The sequence below is a fragment of the Podarcis cretensis genome (assembly GCF_951804945.1).
Source record: "Podarcis cretensis genome assembly, chromosome: 16".
Lineage (NCBI taxonomy): Eukaryota > Metazoa > Chordata > Lepidosauria > Squamata > Lacertidae > Podarcis > Podarcis cretensis.
In genome coordinates, this window is record NC_137186.1 from 31,713,123 (window position 1) to 31,738,621 (window position 25,499).

General features: G+C 48.8%; 1 protein-coding gene and 1 long non-coding RNA gene across 4 annotated transcripts in view; one reads left to right on the top strand and one right to left on the bottom strand.

Moving 5' to 3' along the window:
* The window catches only part of LOC307205086, a 183,709-nt gene that overhangs the window by 122,324 nt on the left and 35,886 nt on the right, over positions 1-25,499 (bottom strand). The window lies entirely within an intron of this gene.
* TBX1 (T-box transcription factor 1) overlaps positions 7,295-25,499 on the top strand; it is a 45,252-nt gene continuing 27,047 nt past the window's right edge. For 2 of the 3 annotated variants that reach the window (XM_079956745.1, XM_079956747.1), the window contains exons 1-2: positions 7,782-8,067; positions 13,251-13,803. In XM_079956745.1, coding sequence (XP_079812871.1) covers positions 7,797-8,067; positions 13,251-13,803 — 824 coding nt within the window. In that variant the 5' untranslated portion in view covers positions 7,782-7,796. Of the gene's footprint in view, positions 7,368-7,781; positions 8,068-13,250; positions 13,804-25,499 lie in introns of those variants that run through there. The other variant, XM_079956746.1, reaches the window with a different exon arrangement.

Consider the following 25,499-nt stretch of genomic DNA (forward strand, 5'->3'; position numbering starts at 1 on the left):
AGAAGCGAGGAGCTGCTTCAAATAGCACTTTTGCTAAGTGCACTCCTACTTTCCTGCTTGAGCCACACTCCAGAGTGGGAATGCATGCAAGCCCAGGACTGCCCTAGAAAGCCCTTTTGCAAACCGCCAGCTGGCTGTGCAAAGGACTTTGAGAGGTGGGCAGGGCTGATGTGACGTGACTGACAGGTGATTTGATTGACAGGTGGGTGACCCCATCCACCTGTCAAGTTTAGCTTGGGAAGCCAATCCTGAGATGAGGATCTGGTCTGTGTAGCCAAAAAGGTTCCCCACCCCTAGTCTACAGCGTTCCACAGGATGTAGTGATGTTCCACCAATTTGCATGGCTTGAATTACACAAATCAATGCAGGATGAGGCAACCAGTGGCTACAAACCATAATGGTTATGTTCTGCTTCCAGTATGCCTCTGACGACCAGTTGCTCATACTCACCAGGAAGCAAGGATGGTGCTCAGGTTCTGTTCAGAGCCAGTGTGGTATAATGATTAAGAGTGGTGGACTCGTAATCTGGTGAACCAGGTTCGCTTCCCCGCTCCGCCATCTGCAGCTGCTGGGTGACCTTGGGCTAGTCACACTTCTCTGAAGTCTCTCAGCCTCACTCACCTCACAGAGTGTTTGTTGTGGGCGAGGAAGGGAAAGGAGATTGTGAGCCGCTTTGAGACTCCTTAGGGTAGTAATAAAGCAGGATGTCAAATCTAAACTCCTCCTCCTCCTCCTCCTCCTCCTCTTCTTCTTCTTCTTCTTTAGGAGTATCTTCTCATAGGCCTCTCATTGGCCACTGTAAGAACAGGACCCTGGATAAGCTGGGCTTTTCTTCCTGATTTTATGTTCTTAGCATCTAGGATAATGTTCAATTTATCAGGTATGGCAGTAGAGGCCTTTTACTTGGTATATTTTGAACCGGATGGGTTATAACCACAAAAATCCACAAACAGCTTTATCCGAAGTCTTCCCCATAAACCTGTTCAGCAGCTTTCAGAGAAAGGGTTCGACTTCCAGACATTTGAGAAGAGCAGTCAGACCATGCTTTACATACTCACCTATCGGTTAAACACAGTCATCTGGGACTAATCAAATGGTAGACACGAACCACTAGACATTGGGGGGGTGTTGGAATCTGGTGGCAAAGTTGTTGTTTCGCTTTGTTTTATATTAGCACATTTAATATCTCACCTTTCAACGCAAGGAACCCTAGTAAGTATGTTTACAACCAGGAGGTTGTAAATCTGAGAGATGCCTGATTGGGAGAGCCAACCATCTCTTGTGATGTAAGTCCCATTGAGGCCTCGGTCCTGTATACCTGAAGGAGCATCTCCACCCCCATCGTTCCCTGAGATCCAGCGCCGAGGGCCTTCTGGCGGTTCCCTCATTGTGAGAAGTGAGGTTACAGGGAACCAGACAGAGGGCCTTCTCAGTAGTGGCGCCCACCCTGTGGAATGCCCTCCCATCAGATGTCAAGAAAATAAGCAACTATCCTATTTTTAAAAGACATCTGAAGGCAGCCCTGTTTAGGGAAGCTTTTAATATTTAATGCTGTATTGTTTTTAACACTCGATTGGAAGCCGCCCAGAGTGACTGGGGAAACTCAGCCAGATGGGCAGGGTATGAATAAATTATATTATTATTATTATTGTTATTATTATTATTATTATTATTATTATTATTATTTATTCAATGAATGTATAGGATTGCAACCCCTGGAATATGGCTGTTTTGAGATTTCCAAGAACACGTAAGATAGATACACACATGCCAGATAGGTTCTAAATTTCTAAATAACTGTTCACTTACCTTCTAGGACTTCTCTGGCCTTATACACACAGAGAGATGTGTTCTTGATACATCATGAGGTTTTCTTGGGGAAGGAACCATAGCTCAGTGATAGAGCATCTGCCTTGCTTGCAGGAAGGGGGTGAGTCAGTAGCGCCAACTTGGGCTCCACACTGTGGGTGCACAGAGCACGTGTGCCATGCCGCAATGTCATGGCACAGCTGGTGGCCTTGCCTCTCATCCTACCAGGGTACCAGTCACAACTGCCCTCCAGCTGTCCATGCCTGATGGAGCCGGGTGGCGTTCAGTGTTCCTCACAAGCAGAACTCTCTCACATGATTGCAACTTGTCACTCTAGCTCCTCCCTCCGAACTCTTTCACTAGTGCACACCACTCATTTAATGGTTTCAACAAGAAGGAATTTCTTGCATGTGTTGTGAGGCCATACACAGCACAGTCAGGCCATGGCTTCAGGCAGCAGTCCTAAGGCACATTCGTTTTAATTAGGCTCTGTTGAATGCAGTAGGACCTCCTTCTCATACATAGGACTGAATGGTAGTGAATTGACAGTCATCCAGTGCAGGAGAGATAAATAGTAGTGGACTGTGGGATGGGGCTCAGCAGGGAAAAATCAGGCTTTCTCAACTTAGTTCCTCATCTGTAAAATGGGAATAATAGCATAGTGACCTATTTCCTCCAGGTCTTCTGCAGGCAGAGAGACAGACATTGGCTGGTTGGGAGACACACATTTGCACAATGCAAATTACCATTGAGGAGAAGAAACAGAGAAGAGACTCAGCAACCTCTCAGAGTCTGATTGTCCACCCTCTCAAAATGCAGCTTTTTTTTGGATTCACTTTCAAAACCCAACTTCCAGGGGTCCCTTTAAAAATTAACACCCCCAGCCCCAGACATCACCACCTCATATCTTACATAAGTCTAGTTGAGTTCAAGGTCAGTGCCTATAGAATTGATGTAAGTCTTCTGAGAAGACACGTATCTAAGGTTGTAAGTCTTGTGGACAAACTCTAAGGGGTTATTGCTAAGGATCAATTTGTCAGGTTCACTGGGCGGTATTTCATGCTAGTCCTACTCAGAGTAGACCTGTTGAAGTTAATGGACAGGACTTAAGTAAGTCCATTAATTCCCCAGTCCTGTTCATTATTAAATTATTATTACTACAATATTATTTTTGTTTATATCAAATGAGGTCAGCATGAACGCGATTTAAATGACACACTGCTATTATTATGAGTCCTAAAAATCGGCCATAACAACAGAATGATACTGGGGATTTGAAATTGATTATAGGAAGATCAGATAGTGGGTTTTGGTGGTATATTTCTTCAAACGGTGGATTAATCATGAGAGTTGTGAGTTTTGTCATTCATGGTAGAGAGACCTAAAATAGGGATTTAAAACTTCTTTTTTAAAAAAGAATCTGGGCAAAGTGTCATAAAAAGTGCTGTTTATTCATTGGAGGGGGAGGGAGAATCCTTGTAAAATTATAGAAACCCAGGCACGATTTGTATTTTTTTTAAAAAAGAAAGACAAATAAATCCGTTTTATTTAGAGCTCTTATTTTCTTAAGGCATCCGATCATCACCTGTTCTGAAACTATCTTGTAAACCACTTTCCAGCTAAAAGGCCAGGGATTATTATTATTCCAATGGGACAGTTACGCTTAAATATGTCCCACGGATATAAAAGGGGCTTTATAAAGTACGGAATCGTGGTTGAATTTTTTCCCCCTTCTTCCAAAAAAACCAATTTTATTCGTTTGTTTATTCTATTTATAACAAACGGTCTTTTCCCCCATCCGGGAGCTCAAGGCGGCTTACACGTCGGCTTCCAATCCTGGGGGTCCTTCCGCACAATTCACACCCAGGTCCACCAAAGAAATGAACGGGACCGGTTGAAAGTACGGCAGCTAGCCTCTCTTCCTACCCCCACTGACCTGGAACAATATTCTACGGCTTACTCAAAAGTGGGACTTGCTCCGTTAGTTGGAAAACACGGAGGAATATCCGTGCGATCGTGGTCATCGAGGGCTCCATTGCGTGATAACATCCCACCCACTTCTTACGGACTCCATAGGGATCTCATTGACTTGGCCAGGACTGCTAATGTTAAGTAAATCCTCCTGCATCATTTTAAGCGTATTTTTTTTTAAGTGCTGCATAAATATATATTTTTGCTCCTTATTACGGAACAGCCTTGCGGCACTTCGAAAACTTCGTCGATTTATGATGGCATAAGCTTCCGTAGGTTGCGGTCACTTCATCAGATGGATGGAGTTTTATTCTGTTTTACAAGTATATGTACATGTGAGAGTGGTGCTTTTTTCGGGGGGGGGGAGTTGTAAACATTGAGGTCAGAAGCAGAACACAGATCCCGTGATTCCCGGTGGCGGTTTGCAGACAGTTGTCGCTGATAACACAGGCGTCTCTCGGAACACGAAGAATCGGGTTCGCACGTGTAACCTAACATCAAGCCCTTGTCGCGATTCAGTCCAGGAGTGATGCGGTCGAACTTCCTGATTAATGCCAATTCAGAGGTTTCACTTGGCTGTTCTCCCTTTAACGATGATGATAATGGTGGTTAATTTCAGACAGTCTCTATGCAAAACACGCAATACGCTCCCTGACCCTGCAGCGAAGGTGTGTCTGCCGTACCCATCGAGATCCCAGTAGCCGTAGCCTGGGTTTATTTTATTTTTTTCCGTAGGTGCTCATGTGGAGAAGGGTCTTGGGTATAATGCAGTGGGGGAGGCAAAGTCTGCTTATCCAGCCCCCACCACCACCACTTCGGACTTGGAAGGGCTCGTCTGTAGCCGGAGGACAGATCGGGTTGCAGGAGTGCTGCGCCGGGAGCAGCCGCGAAAAGCGATCCTGTTCTCCCCGTCTGGCCTTCTAACGTTGCAGCAGAGAAAAGGGGGACGGCGCTTCAAGGCAGCCTTTGCAGGTGACCTGGCCAGTTAAGCAGATGTATTTGTGTGTGTTTCTGTGCCTAGCTCGCTCGGGAGTCCTATTGAACTCAATGTGCGGTTAGGATCGCAGCCCCCTGGAGGGGATCCGAGACGTGCGCAGCCGAGTGAAGGCTCCCGTGGCACGAAGATTTAAGTAGGTGGGGGTCTTTTCGGCGGTGGGGTGTCCTCGAAACCAGTACTGATGTCTCAACTCTAGAGTCATTCACTTTTTCTCTCTTACGTGACAAGGACTGGAGTCTTGTGTGAACCGAGACAAAATCCTTTCTATACCTCGGTTGCAAGTCCAGAAATTATGTATGTCTTTATCCAGAAAAGGATCGCGGGCTTTCGGACTCCCGAGAGATATAGCACCTGGGAATGGTTTGCGATTTCACAAAACAGTTATGACTTTTATACGGTTTGGAACTCAGAAAGTGTTTTCTTTCTTTCTCCGAATTCAGTGTCAGGCATTGCACAAAAGATCCATAATTCTTTTTACTGTAGCTTTGGTCCCAAAGGGATATTTCATGTAAAATTCCTTCCTTCTTCCGTATCCATCCTGGTTTATCACCGTTTTGCATCAAGAGAGCGTTCTCGATCCAGATGGAAACATTGTTTAAGAACTACTAATTCTTTTTATTATGGTTTCTCACTTAAAGCATTCTCCAGCCGCAAGTAAACGTTCTTAATAGAATGTATTGTACTACCCTACTAATTGTAAGAGGATTACTCTGAATACTATGCAACGGTAGTGATAAATACTCCGCAGTTACTGTTGGTATAAAATCATACTAACTCAGAAGAGTTTGGGACTATTATGGGATTGAGAGCCCGATTCATACTCGGTTCATATTTCATTCCTAGAGTAATTTTGCTTTAGGAAGGGGGACCCATTTGCTCTTAACCTTAATCTCAAATTTTGACACTTTTTTAAATTTTGGGAGCATTTGATAACTTTTTGCAATTTATTTTTTTTGCTTAACAAACCAAAAAATGACACATCCTTTCGGCTCAGCGCTTCAAATATATTCAAAAAAGAGATGGGATTTGATCAAAGACTTCGTTGTTGACCGATATAGAACTTTGTCATATTAGATAGTTTAAAGTGTTCCTAGATATTAATGCAATAAAACGGCTGGAATGGCTCAGGATTAGACCGCGGTGAATGTGTCCTCTCAGATAAGCTGATTATACAAACCATGCACGTTTTGGATATGTTTTCTCTCCTCCCCCTCCCCCTGTCGCCGTCATTTATTATTTTTTAAAAGATTATTATGGCCAGAGGCCTCAAAAACCGAAAGTGGCCCGCGCCTCTCTGGACGTCTGAGCCTGGATCGGAAAGAGATGTCTCTGCCTAGGTCTCTACGAAGCTTATTCCCACCCCGAGAAAGTGTTTTAAGTTTTTAAGCAGGTGCTGTTTGGATCTGGGGCGCTATTCCCCCCCCCCCCCCCACACACACACCGCAAAAAATAAAACCCACCCCTGGCAATCCTTCGCAAACTAAGCTGGTACGTGTCTCGTCCCCAAGCCTCGAGCCAGACATTATGGGTCGGTGATGACATCTCCGGCGCGAGGGGAGGGGAGGTTTGGGGTGCGAATCAAGGCTCCTCACCATAATTGCCGTAGAGCTGTAACTGCTGTCTTACGCAACGTTCAGTTTTGCAGAGAAACGCGGCTTCGCACAACCCGACGCGCGCTTTAACGGGAGGGAGGGAGATCTAAGCGCACGCACTTCTGAGGATACAGTAGCCCATGGGATTGGTGTGTTGGGGCGTGTGTGTGTCTTTGTGTGCGGTGGGGTCACCGCTAATAGTGCGGCCTGTTTATAGGTCAAAGCAGTAAAACGCAGTAGAACTAATCTGTCCACACGCACCTCTGGAGAAACCGTTTTCAGTGCCGGTCCACAGACCGGGCTGGAGAAGGGATTGTTCATTCTCAAGGTCTTGCGGGGCGAGGTGACCACTTCTTTGATTCGGGCAAACGCAGAGCGGACTGTTTCGCTTCTAGGCTGGACTCATTCTGGGAGGGGGTTGCGCTGCTTCCGCCTGTATAGGTAATTTCTGGTGATTCTGGGGTGTCCTTCCACACCTGGGCAAACACTCCCCACAAAGTTTCTGCTATTATTATTCTGGTGGCCATGGCAAGAGAACTGGAAAAATGAAGGAGACGCAGTCTACCCGCTCTACTGCTCGCCGCCACAATCCTCTCCAATTTATAGCTCTCTTCTTTGCTAGTTTGTCGCTGGTAGTGTTTCCGCAAAGGAAGCGGAGAGTGGAGGATGCGAAATTAGCGTCGGGGCAGGCCATTCTTACCGACGCGCCAATCCGTGTGGCATCGCCACCCACGGGAAGGTGCGCAGAGCGAGCGAGAGGAATCCTCTGCGACAGGGAAGGGAGCTGCGCCCTCAGCCTTGCAAGAAAGGCGCGCTCAGAGGAGGGAGGAAAGTGGTGTAAATAAACGCAATAAATCCAGGGGAAACGGGGAAAAGGGAAAACCAGGAGCATTTACCTGAGCTATTCCTTGCTGGGGAGAAAAGAAGGAATGCGGGAGAGATGTGTGGAGAAAGCAAGAACATAAAATCCCACTCGATCCTAAGCGCTTTACCTGGAGGTAAATCTCCCTGAGCAGGCGCGGCACTTACTTCCGAGTAAACGTGGCTAGGCCGGCTGCCGATCCGAGGTGCAGGGGGGGGCAAGCGGGAGGGGGGACGAGGTGGCAGAGGAGGAGGAGGAGGAGGAGGGAGATTTCGGGTTGGGCCAAGGCGCGGAGAGCCACTTTCCGCCAGCTGGGAGGAGGGAACAGCGATGGGTTGCTGGAGGGGGGGGGAGGGAAGGGCCAGGGCAGAGGAGAGAGGGGTGGGGGAGCCGCTTCGGAAACTTCCTTCGGCTCCTTCTCTTCCCGCAGCAGTTTCTGCCGCCGGGCCGCCGCGGGGCCCCTGCCTTGCGCGCCGCGCGCGTCCCAGCGCAGCTGGCCCTGGCGCGCTGATCTCCCCGACGGGCGAGCCGTTTCCACCCGGGCTCGGCGGTTCTCTGCCCCCCTATGGACGACGCGAGCCCCCTATCCCCCAAGGCCAACGCGTTCAGTATCGCCTCTCTGATTTCAGCCGCTGAGCGCGAGGGAAAAGGAGGCGGCGACGAAGAAGACGACGACGACAACGACGAGGAGGAGGTTGTAGTCGCTGCGCTGGACTCCGAGCCCAGCGCCGCCGCCGCCGTCGGGGGGGCCCTCCGCAGACCTTACAGCCCCTCCGCTGCCGCCGCCGCCGCCCGGAGGAGGATGCATTTTAGCGCCGTGACCCGGGACATGGAAGGTAAGCGGCGAAGAGGCTCGAGAAATTTGCTTTTAAAAAATTAATCAATCAACTAGTTGGTGGGGAGGGGAGAGTGGATGTCTGCAAAAATATGTGGCGCCCCTCAGCCACTGCTTAGCGCAGCCAGCACCCAGGGGTCAAGGGCGAAGGGAGCTCCGGGGATCTCGCCCACAGACACTCGCACAGTTTGCTCGGATACTCTTCTCCCGGTTAGAGTAACCCAGCTCTGCCGCGCACGGAGACCCGGAGACGGCCCAAGGGGCTGTATTGCAGCAAGGAAACCTTTTGACAACAGCCTCAAACAAAGCAAAACCCAGCGCGCCAGTCCCTCTGCGGCGCGCACGCCGACACCTGGAAATTCAAGGTGTCTGGGCTTACTTCCGAGTAGACACGCCTCCGCTTGCGCTGCGCCGGTTCCCTCGCTCCAAGGAACTTCCGCGCATTGAAAATGTGCCTTGTTTCGCGTATATTATTTTCCGTGGCGCTTCGTCGCCGAGGAATAACGCGGGTTTTGGGGGCTTCGGGACTTAGGGAGCTGCCTGCTGCAGAGTTAGACCAGCGGTCCCTCTAAACTCTTCTTACTGGCACTGGGTCTCCGGGGGTCTGGGGCGCAGATTTTCCCCGATCCTAAGGGGTCTGAACTGGGGAGCCATCTGCCTACAGAGCATGCCGTTTGCCGCTAAGCCACGAATGACCCTTCCTCATATATAGGCTCCCGCAGCAAAAAGCGTCCACGGATGCTCCAGCTCCGGGCCGTAGCCAGCGGAGATATACTCAGAGTAGACCCAAAGGAGCTAATGAACCTGTTAGTCATGCCCATTAGTTTCAATGGGTTCTGCTTGGAGTACCCATTATAATTCATAATAATTAACGACAACAAAAATAATTATTATGATGATGAATGTTGTGCAGCATTACCAAGTCACTTAGCATTAAACTCACCGTGTGAGCGGATGGGTCTGTGAGCAGCAAACATTGCAGTTCTGTTTGGGGTTCTTAAAAAAAAAATAGTCCATACTTTTGTTTAACCGATCTAGGAACTAAACCACAACCTCTTCTGGTTTGCTCGCCCGCCCGGCGTCTTTTCTTTGGAAAACGACTCTCCTCTAAAAGTAACCGAGGCCGGAGTACCGAAACAGAAGCCTACCTGGGCGTCAGCCCCATTGAACCCAGTGGGGTTGGCTTCCGAGTAAAAGCATCTGTGGCATTTGGGTGGCACATATAACGTTAGCAACTGGAGCCACCGCCCACGGAAAAAACAAACAAACCACAGGCTCTCTCAAATCGATAGTAAATCTAGGTTAGGCACATGCTTGTAATGTGCTGCTTCGCTGTCAATTAGCAAAGTAGCCCTGAGCTATGGAGTTATTAGCAGCGATTGCAGCGCAGTCAGGAAGGGACCAAGTGTGTGTTTGGGGGGAGGGGGGGGAGAAGCTCTCTCTAATTTGCCTGTAAGAACAAGAGAAAGTTGAGTATTTGGGACATATAAGTCTATTCTATTCTAATTATTAAATTATATTCTTATTATTAAATTTACAAGGAACTATAACAGTTCCCTTCTACATAAGGAAAGTCAAGGGAATGCAAATCTAACCAAAGGACTTTTTAAAGTCCCGTTCCTTTGAGTGGGAAGAGATGAAGTCTTGTCTTAACCCTTACTGAAAAATAAATGGCTGAAACTTCGGAATAAATGAATGGAACTACAGGTTTTGACCGGATGGTTCCCATATACGGTGCAGATTATACACACAGGATCACACTAACGTTCTGTGGAGCTGACATAAAACACGTTTGAGTCTTGCTTCCCGGTAAATATGGTAAACACTGGGTTGTATTTTATATACATAGATCTTAATCACTTAACTTGGAAGCCAGTTCCATTTAAGTTTTTAAAAACAGTTTACTATAAATAAACACACAGAAATGAACTTGTACTAGATTCCACTGCGATAGCCCGGTTCATTTCAACGCGCAACGGGGCGTTAGCCTTGGCGGGGAGGAATTAATTCACGAGATTACAGAGCTTGGAAGAAATACAAATAATTAGAAAGAAAATAAAATAGCAGTGTTATGGTATAGGAATTCAAATGGCGCTTATAGAAAGTATAAAACAATGGTTTTAGAACTTTTAAAAAAAACCCGGCTGGTTCAAAGTCAGGAGGCGATTTTCTACAACAAGGCCACATAATATCTGAAATCCATAAAGTTTAATTGGAGAGTGGCGGAGAGGATTCTCTGTTTCAAATATTCCATGTGGGGGAGAGAGAGAGAGAGAGACTGGGGGCTCATCCAGACGACCAGAGCAATAAAGGCTATATGCTGTATCACAGAGCAGCCAAGGACACCGTGCTAAACAGCAAGCGAATAACACAGGACACAATATGGATTTAGCACGTGTTTGTAAACCGCCTGGAAGAACTAGCTGGTGGAAATGCAGGATACAAATAAACTTTAATTAATTAAACTTCGCGGAAAGGTCACCTATAGGAACCCCACGGAAGTGAATGGGAGAGATGTGGTACTGCGCGGTTCCCGTTCACTTCCATGGCTCTCTCTCTCTCTCCAGAATGAGATCTTCTGGCTTGAGGAGGTGTCCAAGAGTAGCTCAGAATAATATGACGGGCTTCCACACTACATCTTAAAATAAGCCATAATAACTTTTTTTAAAGTTGCTTTTTAAAGGTTACTTTTAAAACAGACTATACTTACTTGAACTGAATCTTAAACAACAAAAATAAAACTTATATTATATATTCGCTATTTCATTTTATAGCGGGATTTAACCTCTGCAGGAGAGTCCTGCCAACTTTCCCCAGATTTCTTAGTAACCCAATTCTCACACAGGAACATTTTTTTGAGAGGAAGTAAGCTCCATTGAATAGGATATCTAAAGAGTCGTGTAAGAAAAGATGCCCACTCAGTCTGGTTTCAGTGAGTATTCTCCGCAGGAATAACTTTCATCTTAATTTTATTTTTAAATCCGAACAGAGGAATCAGAATAATTCTGTGGTTTCCTTGGAACTTGACTTCCAAGGAAATGCACTTCCCACGGCAATCTAATAATAATAATAACTTCCCAAACTAATCTAATAATAATAACAATACCTCTTCTTGAAACCAATACCATTTCATTCCTTCCAGCATGCGGAGCATTGGGGGGAACGTCATAGCTCAGTGGTAGGACATCTGCCTTGCATGCAGAAGGTCCCGGGCATCTCAGGTAGAGCTGGGAATGTTCCTTTCCTGAAACCCTGGAGAACCGCTGCCTGTCATTGGGGACAATATTGAACTAGATAGATCAGTGATCTGACTCTGGGTTAGCAACAGCGAATTTATCCCCCTACCCTCTCCAATACTGTGTTCACATATTAGCGAGCCCGCAATCCGGATTAGTACTGCAATCTCACATATAGGACAGTAAACCTCACTCAACACTATAGATCGGGGGCCTAATTCGGACAATTTCGGGTTGGAGAGGGGATTCCTGTAAAAGTCCTCCTGGCCATTTAAACAGAGTTAAGAGCTCAAATAAGGCCCCTCGCTTTTGCTTCCAGTATACGGCTTAAGAGATTTGTGGACCGGCGCTTGCTGAAGTTTCAGAGGTCCTGGGTTAAAAACGAGCCTGTTTGAATGGGTAGGAAAGCTGCAGTGGTGCTGGATGAGTTTGCGCATCTATAATATGCAGATAATTAATTTGCAGTATAATAGGAAATGGGGGTGGATGAGAGCAGATGCAAGTGGGGGGTTTTTTTGTGTTTTTAAGAGGTTGCATGTAAATTTTTGCTTGCATCAAAGCTGCTGGAGCGAGCCAAGGAAAAGCCCACCCCCCTCCAAGCGCGCGCGCGCTCTCCCCCTGCTTGTCAATCACTGCGCGGCTCCCGAGGCAAGGAAAAGCGCGCGCGCGTTCCCTGCAGGGGCTCCCCTTTATCGCCACTGAAGAAGGAGGGAGAGGGGGGAGGAAAGTAAGAACCGGTTTGGTGGCAGCGAAAAGAGGGAGGCCTCTGCTGAGAGAGAGAGAGAGAGAAGAGGCCGCCTCACGGCCAAGCCAGGAGAAAATGGAAGCAAAGCAGGGCGTTTAAAAGATGAGGGGGACGAAGAGGAAGAAGGTGGGTGGGGGGCGGAGGTGCCGAGCCCTGCCCGCGCAGCCAGCCGCCAGCGCTCGCTGGCTGACTGACTGACGGCCGGGCTGGCTGACTCGCCCTCTCCCTTTCGGGGGCGAGGCCAAAAGCCACAGCGAGAGAGGGGGGGAGAAAGAGTTTGGCGGTGGGAGGAGGGACGTCCCCTGCTGGGCTGGGCGCGAGGAGGAGATAGGAGAGCGTGGCGCGCGCTCCCAGGCCTCTCCACCGCCGTGCTCACCCCCCCTCCAGTCCCCGGGGGAATGACTCAGTCCGTCTGTCAGTCAGTCAGTCAGTCAGGAGCGCCACAGCGGGAGAAAAAAAGAGAGAGGCAGTCTGAGGGAGTTCTTGTCAGTAGCGCTCACTCTCTCGCTCGCTCTCTCGCGCCGCCGGGGAAGCGAGAAAACGCCAGAGAAAAGGAGCTCGTTCCTTCAGAGCGAGGGGGGGCTTTTTCTGGGCCTCTCTCTCTCTCTCTCTCTCTCTCTCTCTCTCTCGGTGTTCAGTTCTCTAGGCGTCTCTCCGGCGCAGAAGCCGGAGCCGAGGCGGTTGCCGCCTCGCGCGCCTTCCTCGGAGAGCCCCCCGGCGCGCTTATGAGGAGAAGCAGCCGCGGGGATAAGCTGTAAAGTTTCTGGTGCGCGCGCGCCGGCGCGCCACCGAGAGCGGAGGAGCGAGCCCGCCGGCGCTGAGGCGAACTTGGCCGAGCGCTTTTTTCTAAAAAAAAAAAGGGGGGGTAAGAGAGAGAGAGAGAGACAGAGAGACAGAGAGAGAGGAGAAGAAAAGAGGCCAAGTCAACCGAGAGAGAGAGAGGGGCCTCCATTCTCTTTCTCCCTCAGCGGCGGGGCGCTATAAATTGAGGCGGCGGTGGCGCCGCGGCCCAGTTTACCTCAGGAGGGCGAGCAGCTCCGGGAAGCGAGCAACCGACCTGACCGCCCGCTGTTCTCTCTCTCTCTCTCTCTCTCTCTCTCTCTCTCTCTCTCTCTCCCCCCCCACTCCTTCCTTCCTTCCCTCCTTTCTCTCTCTCTCTCTTTTCTTCCTCTTCTTCTTCTTCTTCCTCCGGCATGATCTCAGCCATCTCCAGCCCTTGGCTGACGCAGCTGTCCCATTTTTGCGACGTCGCCGCTTTCACCGCCAACAGCCTGAGCAGCCTCAACGCGTCGGCGGCGGCCGCGGCCGGTTACCACCACCTCTCGCCGTCGCCGGGGGACCCGTACGGGCAGCATGAGCCGCCGCACTACGAGCCCTGCTCGGCGCAGCAGCAGCAGCAGCAGCAGCAGCAGCAACACCCGCCGCCTCAGCCGCCGCCGCCGCCGCCCCCGGCGCCGCAGCACCACCACGCCAGCCAGCAGCAGCAGCAGCAGCAGTTCGGCTACGCCTTCCCAGGCGGCTCCGGGGCCAACCCGCCGCCGCAGCCGCCGCCGCCGCCGCCGCCGCCGCCGGGCTCCGACACCCCCGAGAGCGGCGGAGGGGGAGGCGGCGGAGGGGGATCGGCGCCGGCCTCGGCCAAGGCGCCGGTCAAGAAGAACCCCAAAGTGGCCAACGTCAACGTGCAGCTGGAGATGAAGGCGCTGTGGGACGAGTTCAACCAGCTGGGCACCGAGATGATCGTCACCAAGGCCGGCAGGTCAGAGCCCCTTGCGCCTTCCTCCCCCTTTGTGTTTTGCGCGCAGGGGTGGGGGGGGGGGTTTGGACTGGATGATCCCGGAAGGTCCCTTCCAATTATGCCATTCCCGGCCTCTCCAGGCTTCCTAGTCCGGAGTAAATTGCGGGGGGGGGGGGGGGGGAGAGAGTCTTGCTCAGAGGAGATCGGGAGAGGCTTTCGTTCGTGGTGCCTTTTGAAATGGACGGGCCTAAGGGAGTCAGGTCCGTTGACTTCAATGGGGCTACTCTGAGCAAGGCTAGCATGGGACTCCATGGGGCGCTAGGGGCTTCCTTCCCAGAAAGTGGGGTCCGCCGTTTCTCTTCACCCCCCAAACCTCTTCCCCAAAAGACCCCTTCTCAGATGCTTTCTGCCGCGATGGGCAGGCAGTGCAGACGAATGGGAAACATACCAGGCGTTCTTTTATTTATTTTAAGGCGATTATTATTATTATTATTATTATTATTATTATTATTATCACACGATCCTGCCACACAGTTGGGCGCTTTGGGGATGTCTGGGGGGATTGGGAAGGAGGGAGGGCTGCGATCCTATGCCTGCAGAAACTTGCAAGCTATGTTGGGCTTTCTTCTGAGCAGAAGCGTTGAGGCTGCGATTCTGTGCTCGCCTTGGATAGTAAAAGCCCTTTGAGCGCGTTGGGACTTTTAATCGACTTCCTGGAGTTTATTCTTCGTTCCTGCCGTGAATACCACTAGGTACCCACCCCCCCTTTCTTGCTTGTGGCATTTTTTTCACCCACCCCTTCATTGTTTTCCTTACGTTCTTCCTGCTGTGGCTTCGGTTAAGTGCAGGAGTTACTAAGGAACGAATTCGTCCCTAAACGCCCCGATCCCAACCACTTTCACTCGTTTCCTCCTCTCCTCCTTCAGCGGTGCTTACTTCCAAGTGAGACTATGTGATCCAGGATCCTTCAGTTTATTGACTCCGGATTTCATGTAGCGACATCTCCGCTTATCTGACCCCAAATGTTGCTGATTTGTTTGCTTTTTTTTTTTTTAAATCCCCTTTACAGTTCACAGTAGTACAGGCTAACGCTTGTGGAAACCTTTTTGATTTGAAAAATAGGTGTGGAGGATCATTATCATCATCATAATGCGATGATTAAATGATTAGTTCATTACCAGTCTTAATCAACCCTCATCCTTCCAAAACTCTTGCTTGAGCCCCAACCTTTACATATATGCACAATGTGTATTTTTAAAAAGTAGCGCTGTAATGGTTTAATAGATCCTGTACACGTTTACTCAGAAAGAAGTCCTACTGAGTTAAATGAGAATTGCTCCAAAGTGTGTGTGTGTGTGTGTGCGCGCGCGCCTAGGATCGCAGCCTGCGCTCCCTCTCCCGCCCCGCCCCACCCTACCCTCCTCGTCATTTCCTTCCGATAATTTGCTGCCCATTATAACTTTAAAATAGCTTCCCGCAAGGTGGTAGCCCACAAATTAACTAAACGTAATTGTACTCAAAACTGGCTGATCCACTTTGATCCTGAACGCAACAACGTGTACTTGTCATTCCGGCTGATTTAACGAGGACTCATTTTCACCTAAATAAATTGTTTCGGGTGGGGGCGTCAGCGGTCTCCCTTTGATTCGGCGGAAAAGGCAAGCTCGATCCCTAAAACCCTTCGATCAGGTAGAAGCAGCCCGCTTGGCCTGACTTGGTTTGTGGGTTGTAACGTGTAAAGGGGTTAACGCGTGACCACGAGGGTTCATTGCCTATTTTGGGAAGAAAAAAATGTACAAAAATCAGAATTAAACGTTGAGATCCAAGCAGTCGAGCGGAGATTTTAACTTCCACAGGGATACGCTGCACGCTTTAAAACTTTATATCTTAATATTTTAGCTGGCGCAAAATTTGCTTAAAATCTTAAATACACGTCGTTTCTTTTCATTGTCCGGAGTTTGGGTTCTAGTCTCTGTTGAGTCGCGTAAAATGTGGGTTTCTCAACATACGGTTTCTTTCTTTCTTTCTTTTCTTTCTTTCTTTCTTTCTTTCTTTCTTTCTTCCTTTCTTTCTTTCTTTCTTTCTTTCTCTCTCTCTCTTTCTTTCTTTCTTTCTTTCTTTCGTCCCACCACAGTGCATAAAATTAAAGTTCAGAATTTCAATGCCGTTTTAATGTTGTTGTTTTTTTTAAGTTCCTAAGGAATGAATTCAAATTCCCTTCGGGGGATAGATAGGTTGGAAACATTTTATAGGCCTGTTCTGGAAGAAAATATATATTTAAAAACTTCACTCTTCCAGGGTAATCTGCTTTCAGTCACTTGTGTTTCTTTAAGGGGAAGCTCTGCGTTTTGTCTCAGTGTGGAAAAGAAGAGTTGGAGCGCAGAACAGAGAAAGCCTCTTATAAATGTGTGGGGAAGCGCGGAGAGGCAAACGTGTGTTTACATTGCTTAAAATATATATGAAAAAATACAGGGAGGGGGTTATATCAATACAGAGCTTTGTTAGTACTTTAATTTGAGCGGGGAAAATGAAGGGATTTCGCCTGTTTAGTCATCTCTTTCTATTCCTGCCTTCGGAAGGGAAGTAAAATAAATTCAGGATTCGCCCTAGCAGGCCTCTCAAACTCACTCTCTCTATAGTACACACACATATATATAGTATATATACATACATAATAAGAACAAAAATAGGTTGGTTTTTTTAAAAAAAGTATTTCGTTTCGTTAAAGCCTTAGTTCAGCATAATTTAAACATTCATTTATAAAATGCTGGGGATTTTTTAATTTTATTTTTTGCATTTTAAATTTTGGGTATATACTAAATGAAACACCTACTTCAGAGGGCCGCATAAATTAACTGAACACACACCCCCCCACCCCCAACTTTTCTGTCCCAGCAGGAGTTGTCGTATATTATGCTCCCGTTTTGTTACAGCAACAACCCACAATTCAATTAAGTTGAAATTATTAGGAGTTGTTGCTCCGTAGGGGCCCGGGCTATGGAGCGGTTTCTGCCGAGGCAATGAACGCCGCCCAAGGCGCTATAAACAGACCTCCGCTTCCGCGTCAGGAGAAAGTTCAAGCCTGCGCTTAGTTCCTCGGAAGTAAGACCCAGCAAGGTTCAGTTCCTCACTAGCTAAGAGTCTTTAGGGTGACATCCTCTGTGGATATACGACCTGCAGTTGGTAGATCAGCCCCGCTGGTTTCAAAGGGGGAATTGATTGAAGAATCACAGTCCCTAACTTCTTTTTATGGCAAGAATGCGGAGAGAGGGGGAGGGCTAGCTGGGGCCTTGAATCTGATCCCAACCAGCGTGGCAAATATCGTTGGTCTTCCAATCGCGGCACACGGGCTCACTTTAATTTTGTTAGAGCAAGGAGCTCCGGATCTGGCTTGTCAGCCCCATAACCTTTTTGGAGAGGAGCCGCTTTGGTTCTGGAAAGGAAAGACTCCATTGCAGAGAAGAGGCCCGGTGTGCGCTGGAGTCCCATTTGGGTCTGACGCTTTGGGGGAATTTATTTTCTTTCCTTCCTTCTTTCTTTCTTTCTTTCTTTCTTTCTTTCTTTCTTTCTTTCTTTCTTTCTTTCTTTTTCTTTTTTTTCTTTCTCTCTCTCTCCGGCTGTTCCTCGGGAAGCAGAAACGCCTGCACATGTTTGCTGGTAGCAAACCGTGAGCAGAAAGGAACAAAGCCTGCCAAGTCTACCACCGTCTTCTGCCGAGAATGCTCGGTAGGAATTATTAGCCAACCCGGTCATAATTTTCTGTGTCCAGTCGCCCCCGCTCTCTTTCCCTTTCTGTTTACACCTCTGCAGCAAGGAGTGATGCAGAACACCTGCTGGTAGGCAATGGGCACGATCCATGCTCTTTTAAACTGCATTGATCTCCCCCTCTTTTCTTATCAGAATGTCATACATTTAATAAAAACACCTTCCCAATCCTGGGAACCTTCGTTTACACCTTAGAATCCCCAGCACCCTTAACAAACTACAGTTCCCGTGATTACTTTTGTGTGTTGGGTGTGTGTGTGTGCTTTAAATGTATGGTGTGTAAGCAACTTGATCTCTCCCAGGGGAATCTAGGCGATTTCCAACGAACTTGGCTTTGCCTGGATCTTGCCCAGCCTTTTTAGATCAAGGGTTTTTCCTTTCCTAGGAGGCGATTTTTAAAGTAACTGGCCTAGAAGTTAGGTAGCCGTGTCAGAAAGAGAATACCCACCCCTTTTAAACTTCCACAAAAGAACACTCTGTTTACTTACTTTACTTGGCAGTAGTTAAGTTTAAATAATATTTGACTCTGGACTTCACAGTCTATAGATACGTGTTTGGGGACCCTCTTGCTCATTCTTCTGAGTGGGTCCCTGGACTTCTGCCCCCAAAGTTCTACCTGGATGGCACTATTTATAATTGTTGATCGTGTTAGAAGAACCCTTTTAACTTAATACGTTAAAATGAATTTCCTCCCCCAGGCATAACAGAAGTTGCTTAGTGCTGTTCCTGTCGCTTTGAGTGTTTGCTCAGAAGTAAACCTCGCTGTAGGAAAACGTAAATGTACACAGTTGTTGCGTTTAAGCAACACACACACACACACACACACAAACACACACACACACACACTCTTTCCTTTCCAGTCCCTTTGGAGCTAACCGAAGGGACATGGGGGAAAATACAGACTGGCTATGAGATAATCACTACCTCATGTGGACGCCCCGCATAAAAGTGAGCGAGCAAAGCGTGACATTGCCACTCTAAATCTAAAATGCTATACGCAGTCACTTGGGATTGAGTCCCATTGGACTCGATGCGATTTGCCTCTGAATAAACATGTATGCGAGGATTGCAGTAAGAAGCACAATGTGGAAAACGTTTATTTAGGAAAGCAGAGATTCTGGATTTGAAAGGAATCTCTCCATGGGCGAGTTTTTTGTTTTGATTTTTTAAAAAAACAAAGACTTGCGGGAAAAGGAGACTGAAGCCCCAGTTTGTCTCTCAGATTCGCGAGAATTAGGGTTCATACCACCCGGCAGCTTCTAAGTCAATGGCTGCTTTTGTTCTGATTTGGTAGGGCTGAAATAATGGAGCGGGCGAATGGATGACTTCCTAAAACCACGGCGATTGTTTCAGTGGGGGAAAATGCTCTTCGCGTTGATTTCGCTTTGGTTTCAGAGTTCTTTGCCCACATTCCTGGGCCCTGCTGTGTGCGCGGGCCTCCGTAAGTGAGTTGGGGGGTTTGTGGGGCGTGGCTTTTGGATTTGAAAGCCGCGATCGTGGTTTCCCCAAGAAGTCCTCTATCTGAAACGGATTTCCTTTTTTAAGAAAAGGTCAGCGTCGTTGATTTCAACGGGGGTCACGTCCCAGTGAACGTGTTTATTTATTAGCAACACTGATACACAGATTAATTTTTTAAAGTAAAAAAACCCCTGGCTGTAAGCGGTTTTAGGGTCTGTGTTAGGGTCTGCAGATATGAAATCCACGCATTTGTATGTTAAAGAGGCCCTGAGCTTGTGAATCGAACCGTTAACCCCTTCCGGACTCCTATTTTTGGGCGTGTGTGTGTGTAAATAGCGGGTTGTCAAATTTTTAAACGTCAATTTTAGATAGAATTACAATTGCAAATCCCCGAAACGCTTAAGTCCGGCCAGGGCAGTTTGCTCGACGTCGTTCTGTGCTGATCCCTGCTGCTCTAGAACTTTATTTCGCCCATCTACATTGTAGAAAAATAAGCCACGATTCTATCATCCGAGAACCCCTTGTCTTCCCTAGTTCCTTTCGCGGTGGGTCACTCCAAAGCGGTTTTCTTTGCTTCTTCGTTTTGACTGATTTTAGTAGAGTTGATTACGAAGCAAGATTCTCTAGGGGGGTCTTCTAAAAATCGTGCTTTCGCGTTTGAGAATCTGCTGGATTATTTTTAAGTGGAACAACGAGGGTAGAATTAAGGCTTAATTCCTAAACATTTACTGGGGAGTAAGTCCGGTTTAACTTACTTGGACTCCGTTCCGAGTAAAGGCAAAAATGCTCGCCGAAAGTGGTGGGAAAAATTACTGGATATCGTTCCTGTCTATATTTTAAACTCTCTCATATGTATACAGTCCTTACATTTTAGCCCAAACCGTTTTAAAATTCTGAACGCCTCTACCAGAGGTGGGGAAAGGGAAAGGTTAATAATGGGCGAAACAAACCGATATAATTTTTTTAAGACAGGCTTCTAGTCCCTGGTAAGGGCGAGTGGTTCGCTTTATTTTAACGACTCCTTAAAACCGGTGATGCTTCAAGCTGGAGTTTCTCAAGTTAACGTGTTTGTTTTTCAAGCTTCATTTAAGGCCAAACGCGAAAAAACACCGGGGCGGGAGGTTAATAGGGTTCACCTCCCGTTAAACTATCAGCTCAGGGCCTGACACAATATTGCGCTCCGGGTCTGGGGGTGTGTGGTTTGGTTTTTCCCCGAACGACTCCGAAGTCGTCCCAGTCCCCACCAGACGGGACAAGCAGGCACCGTTAAGCAGAGATGCCCGCACGTTTTCTACAAAGAGCACGTTTGGTTAGGAGCCGGCCAGAGAATCTCTCTCTCCCAAGCGCAGACTGGGGGTGGGCAGAGAAATGTTAAGGGGGGAGGCTCGTGAAACGTCGGGAACAGAAAGGACAGCTGTCCCAATCCGCAATGGAGACTTCTCCCTCCCTCCCTCTCCTTCTCTGCCTGTTTCCAACGGAGCCTGTGCTTCTTCTCCCTGGAAAGCGAAGCAGCTCCCGGACGGGGTGGTCAGTCTTCTGTTGCAGCGAGCAAGCGAGCCTGCACCCCTGCGCCTCTTTGCCTGGGAGTAAACGCCTGTTGAACTCCCCTTGCCTGGGTTGCTGCTGAAGATCTGCGTGCCCCGAGGGAAGGCAGGAGCAAGGGAACCTACGCACCAGGGAGCCCACAGACCAGCAGTGCGCAGCTGGCAGGAGAGGACTCTTGACCGCCTTCGTTTAAGATAATCCATTTGTTTTAGTATTTAAATTGTAAACCGCCTTGGGTGCCTTGGCAGAGAAGGCGGTATACAAATCGAATAAGTAATTTAAATATACATCTTGCGGACTGGGTTCTCGCAGAAGTTTATGCCGCAGTAAACCAATCCATCCTTTTAAAAGGCCGCTTCCAGGCGGGTTTTTGTTTCGTGAGCATTCAGCCCGACTTGTTTTGAGGAGGGGGAGGTTAGACGAAGTAGCAGGCCTATTTCACGAGCAAGTCATTCTGCTCTGTGGCAGGGAGGAGGAGAGATTAGACGACGTTGTGCCCAGCAAGTGCTATTCTGCACTGTCCTTATTTTTCAGAACATACCAGTGTTCCCTGAAAGGGACCCAGTTTAACAAACCTGCTCAGATATCTTCTTCATATGGTGGTACAACTTTTTTTTTCGTGTATGTGTGTCGGGGAATCGCCCCTGACATCTCTGATTAGAAGCAAGAGAAACGGACAGCTAAGCGTGTCTGCTGGATTTAAGCGTGTCTCTTTATCACAAGCTGCTAAGTTTACTGGTGCCGCATAAGTCCCGCACTGTGACATATTCTCTAAGAGGAGCTACGTACTGAGGCTACAGTTCTATACAACGGGGAGTAAGACCCAACGAACTCAACAGGGCTGAGTAGATATATATTCGACTGCGCTGTTGATGGGACGGATTGTGGCCATCCTTACCCAACTTTTATCTTTCCGCCCCCTTGCAGATCGAGCCTCTGCATACTTACTTGGGAGTAAATACCACTCTATTGCAATAGGTGTTGTCCTTAGAGACGAAGCCCTAGAGTTTCTGAATTGTTTAAGTACAGAATCTTAGGACTGTAGAGCTGCAAGGGACCACGCGGGTCATCTAGTCCAACCCCCTGCGATGCCCGAATCTTTTGTCCAAGGCGAGGCTCGGACCCACGACCCTGAGATGAAGAGCCTCTTGCTGTACCCGCTGAGCTATCCCAGCCATCCCAAGAAAGCTGGTCTAATATAAAATTCATTATATATTTTTCGGAGTGGGGCCTCCTGCACATTTGATTTCAGAAGCCCCATCCTATCCGTTTTCTTAGACACCCAATTTATTTCGGGTGGGATTTGCTCCCAAACAAGTTTGCTCGGAGTTGACACCTACTTTGTCCTCCCATCAGCTTAGCAGTTAAACATTTTAGCTGGGGGGGGGGGTCCTGACCGATTTCAAGGGGGGGGGGGGTTATTTCCCAATGGGGTGGGGGGAAGCGATCCAGAGAATTGAATGCTGCGCGCTTAGCTGTGTGAGCTGTGTGACGTGCTTTCAGAAAAGGCTCCCGCCGGCCTTGGTCTCTGCCTGGATTGCGCGCAAGGCGCATAAGGATTTATTTTTAATTTATATCCCACTTTTTTCTCCAGGGAGCTCAAGGTGACCTACCTGCTTCTCTCCCTCCTTATTTAATCTCCGCAATAGCCCTGTGAGGTAGGTTAGGCTGAGAGAGCGTGACTTGCCCAAGGTCACCCAGTGAGCTTCATGACCCAGTGGGGATTTGAACCCTGGTCTTCCAGATACGAGTCCACACTCTAACCACAAGGCCACACTGGCTCAGAAAGCCCGAGGCTGCTTATGCGCACACCATGCATTTTAAAACACATTTAAAACACATTCTTCCAAAAGATCCTGGGAACTGTAATTGGCCCCACATAAAGCTACAGTTATAGGAACGGGGTGGCGCTGTGGGTTAAACCACAGAGCCTAGGACTTGCTGATCAGAAGGTCGGCGGTTCGAATCCCCCCCATGGGGTGAGCTTCCGTTGCTCCTCCCTGCTCCTGCCAAGCTAGCAGTTGGAAAGCGCATCAAAGTGCAAGTAGATAAATAGGTACCGCTCTGGCGGGAAGGTAAAGGGCGTTTCCGTGCGCTGCTCTGGTTCGCCAGAAGTGGCTTAGTCATGCACCCAGAAGCTGTACGCCGGCTCCATCGGCCAATAAAGCGAGATGAGCGGGCAGCCCCAGTCAACCAGGACTGGACCTAATGGTCAGGGGTCCCTCTACAATTCCCAGCACCCTTCACAAACTGCACCCTTAACAAACTGCAGTTGGCATTATTCTTTTGTTGCGGGGGCGGGAGAGCCTTGTGCTTCAAACGTGTGGGGTGTACTCAGTCTAAGCTCCAGGCTGAGCTTCTGAGAAACGTAAGTCCGAATCACACCCCGCCCCCCTCAGCTGGGAAAAGTTTGGTCGCCTGGGAAAGGGGGTCGCCTGGGGAAATTGCCTTCAGTCTTGTGATGCTGGCCCTTCCTCGGCTGATCTCCTCAAGCTCTTCTGAGCCAAGCTAGGCATAGGCACGGAGGAAATTGCTCCCTAGGGGGTCAGACCATTCCTCCATCTAGCTCAGCATTGTCAACAATGACTGGCAGCCGTGGTTTCAGACGCAGCCCCACTTGAAGGTGCCAGGATTGAACGTGGGACCTTGTGCATGCGAAGCAGACCCTGTACCACAGTGCTATGGCCACTCCCTTGAAGATACCATTTAAGAGCCATTATAAGTCAGAATTTACTCATAGTCTTGGACTCTTGCTCTCCTGGCTCTTAGCCAGCGCATGGCTCAACCTTCACATAGGATGGAGCCCACAAGCAGAAAGACTGAGATGCAGCTCAGACTTCTTTTCACTGTAAAGGTAAAGGGACCCCTGACCATTAGGTCAAGTCGTGGCGGACTCTGGGGTTGCGGCGCTCATCTCGCTTTATTGGCCGAGGGAGCCGGCGTACAGCTTCCAGGTCATGTGGCTAGCATGACTAAGCCGCTTTTGGCGAACCAGAGCAGCGCACAGAAATGCCGTTGACCTTCCCGCTGGAGCGGTACCTATTTATCTACTTGCACTTTGATGTGCTTTCCAACTGCTATGTTGGCAGGAGCAGGGACCGAGCAACGGGAGCTCACCCCATGGGGGGATTCGAACCGCCGACCTTCTGATTGGCAAGTCCTAGGCTCTGTGATTTAACCCACAGCGCCACCCTTGTCCCTTTTTTCTTTTCACTGTAACCGCATGATAAAGCCTGCCTTCAGGTTACTGCTGTGGACTGAATGTGAGTAAAACTTTGTTCTTACTTTTAAAAAAGACTGTGTTGTGTTATTATTATTCTAAGATGGAGATAAAGGGGAAACTTACCAGGAACAATCCAGACTGGACAAGCCAGACCTGACTGCTTCATTAAAGGGTTCTAATGAATCATCAACTTGCTTCCAATAACTTGCTTACAAAGGAAATGTGCGCTGCTGTTTACTCATTAGCGTGAGTGAGGAGGGATAATATCAAAACAATATATCCTCTCCTACCTTCCTTAACATTCCCACAGCTTTTACGCCTAGTCTCCTCTGCACACTTTCGCTGGGGTGCAAAGGTTTGGGGCTGCTGCCAGAGCCATTGGTTGCGCTGGGGCATTTCGCCCCCAATAAGAGTTAATGCCCCATGCGATGCTGCTAACTTCCGAGTTCTGCATCTTGCTCAGCACGGAGTACCAGAAAACCTCGGAGACGATATGCCCTAACAACTGGGGGAGGAAAGAAGAAGCGTCTTACAGAGCGATTTTCGGCGAAGTTAGCACCGTTCATGGAGCTTATAAAGGGGCTTCGTGGGAAAGGCTGTAGCTGATTGTCAGAGCATCTCCAACCCTGGAGAACGGCTGCCAGTCAGTGTAGACAGTACTGAGGCAGATGGACCAATGAGTGTGAGTCTGTGGGAGGCAGCTTCCTGTTCGCGTATGTATGTCACACTCGGGCAAACTGGAACAGGATCGCCTTCTTATGGAGCGCAAACGCTTTTCCTGCCCCGGGAATGCGCCAATCCACCGGAACTTCTTCCACAGTAAATCTGTTGGCCTTTAACGTCCCACTGGGCGGCTCTTCGCTTGCTTTTGGTGCAACAGAATCACGCTGGCACCCTTCTGGAAGCTGGGGCGCTCATCCTGAAGATGGGAGGGGGAATCGTTCCCAAGCCAGGATGCCGCGCATATTTGTGCAGGCTCCAGATAGGCCCCCGGGGGAAACGTGGGCGGAGAACCAACCGCTTTGCAGCAGGCTCAAGCGGCGCTGTTTCACCTGGCCGGTCCACATCCGTTGCCAGCGTTCAAGGGTTTTATGTTGTCCGACGTTCGCCCTATGCAGAGTAGGCCCATTAAAACTGGCGGACTCCACTAACTTGGTTATATTCACTATAATGGGTCTACCCTGAGTGCAACTTGGGCGGCGAAGAAGCTCCCCGCACTTAGAAGAGAAGCATACTGGATGAAAGGCGAGGAAGAATCCTTCTCCTTGCTCTGCTGGATTTCTGCCTGCAAGGGTTTTCAATTCATTGCACCGCGGAGAAGCCGCCACCAGCAGCCTGAGGCGGGGTAGCCTGGGCCCTGGGAGCGGGAAATATTGTACTTGAGACTTGTATATGTGGGACCTGATCCGAAGCTGCTGAATCTCGGGAGCAGCGTGCGCCCTCGGAAGAAGTATAGGAGGAGGGGGGGTACCCACGTGGGCGAAGCTCGGCCTATTAAGAGTTCCTCAGGCTGCTTTCACTTTCCTCTTTTGGCCCCTAGAATTGTATTTTGGGGGGTGGGGTGGAGGGAGGGGAGACATCCAAAGCTCAGAGGGAGAGAAAAAAATCCAGCCCTGCCAGAAGCGAAAATATTGGGATTTATAAGTTTAAGCAGATGTTTGCCACTCCCTCTTCCGAAGAAAACCACACTGAAGTCAAAGGGATTTAAGTGTCCTTTCTGGCACCG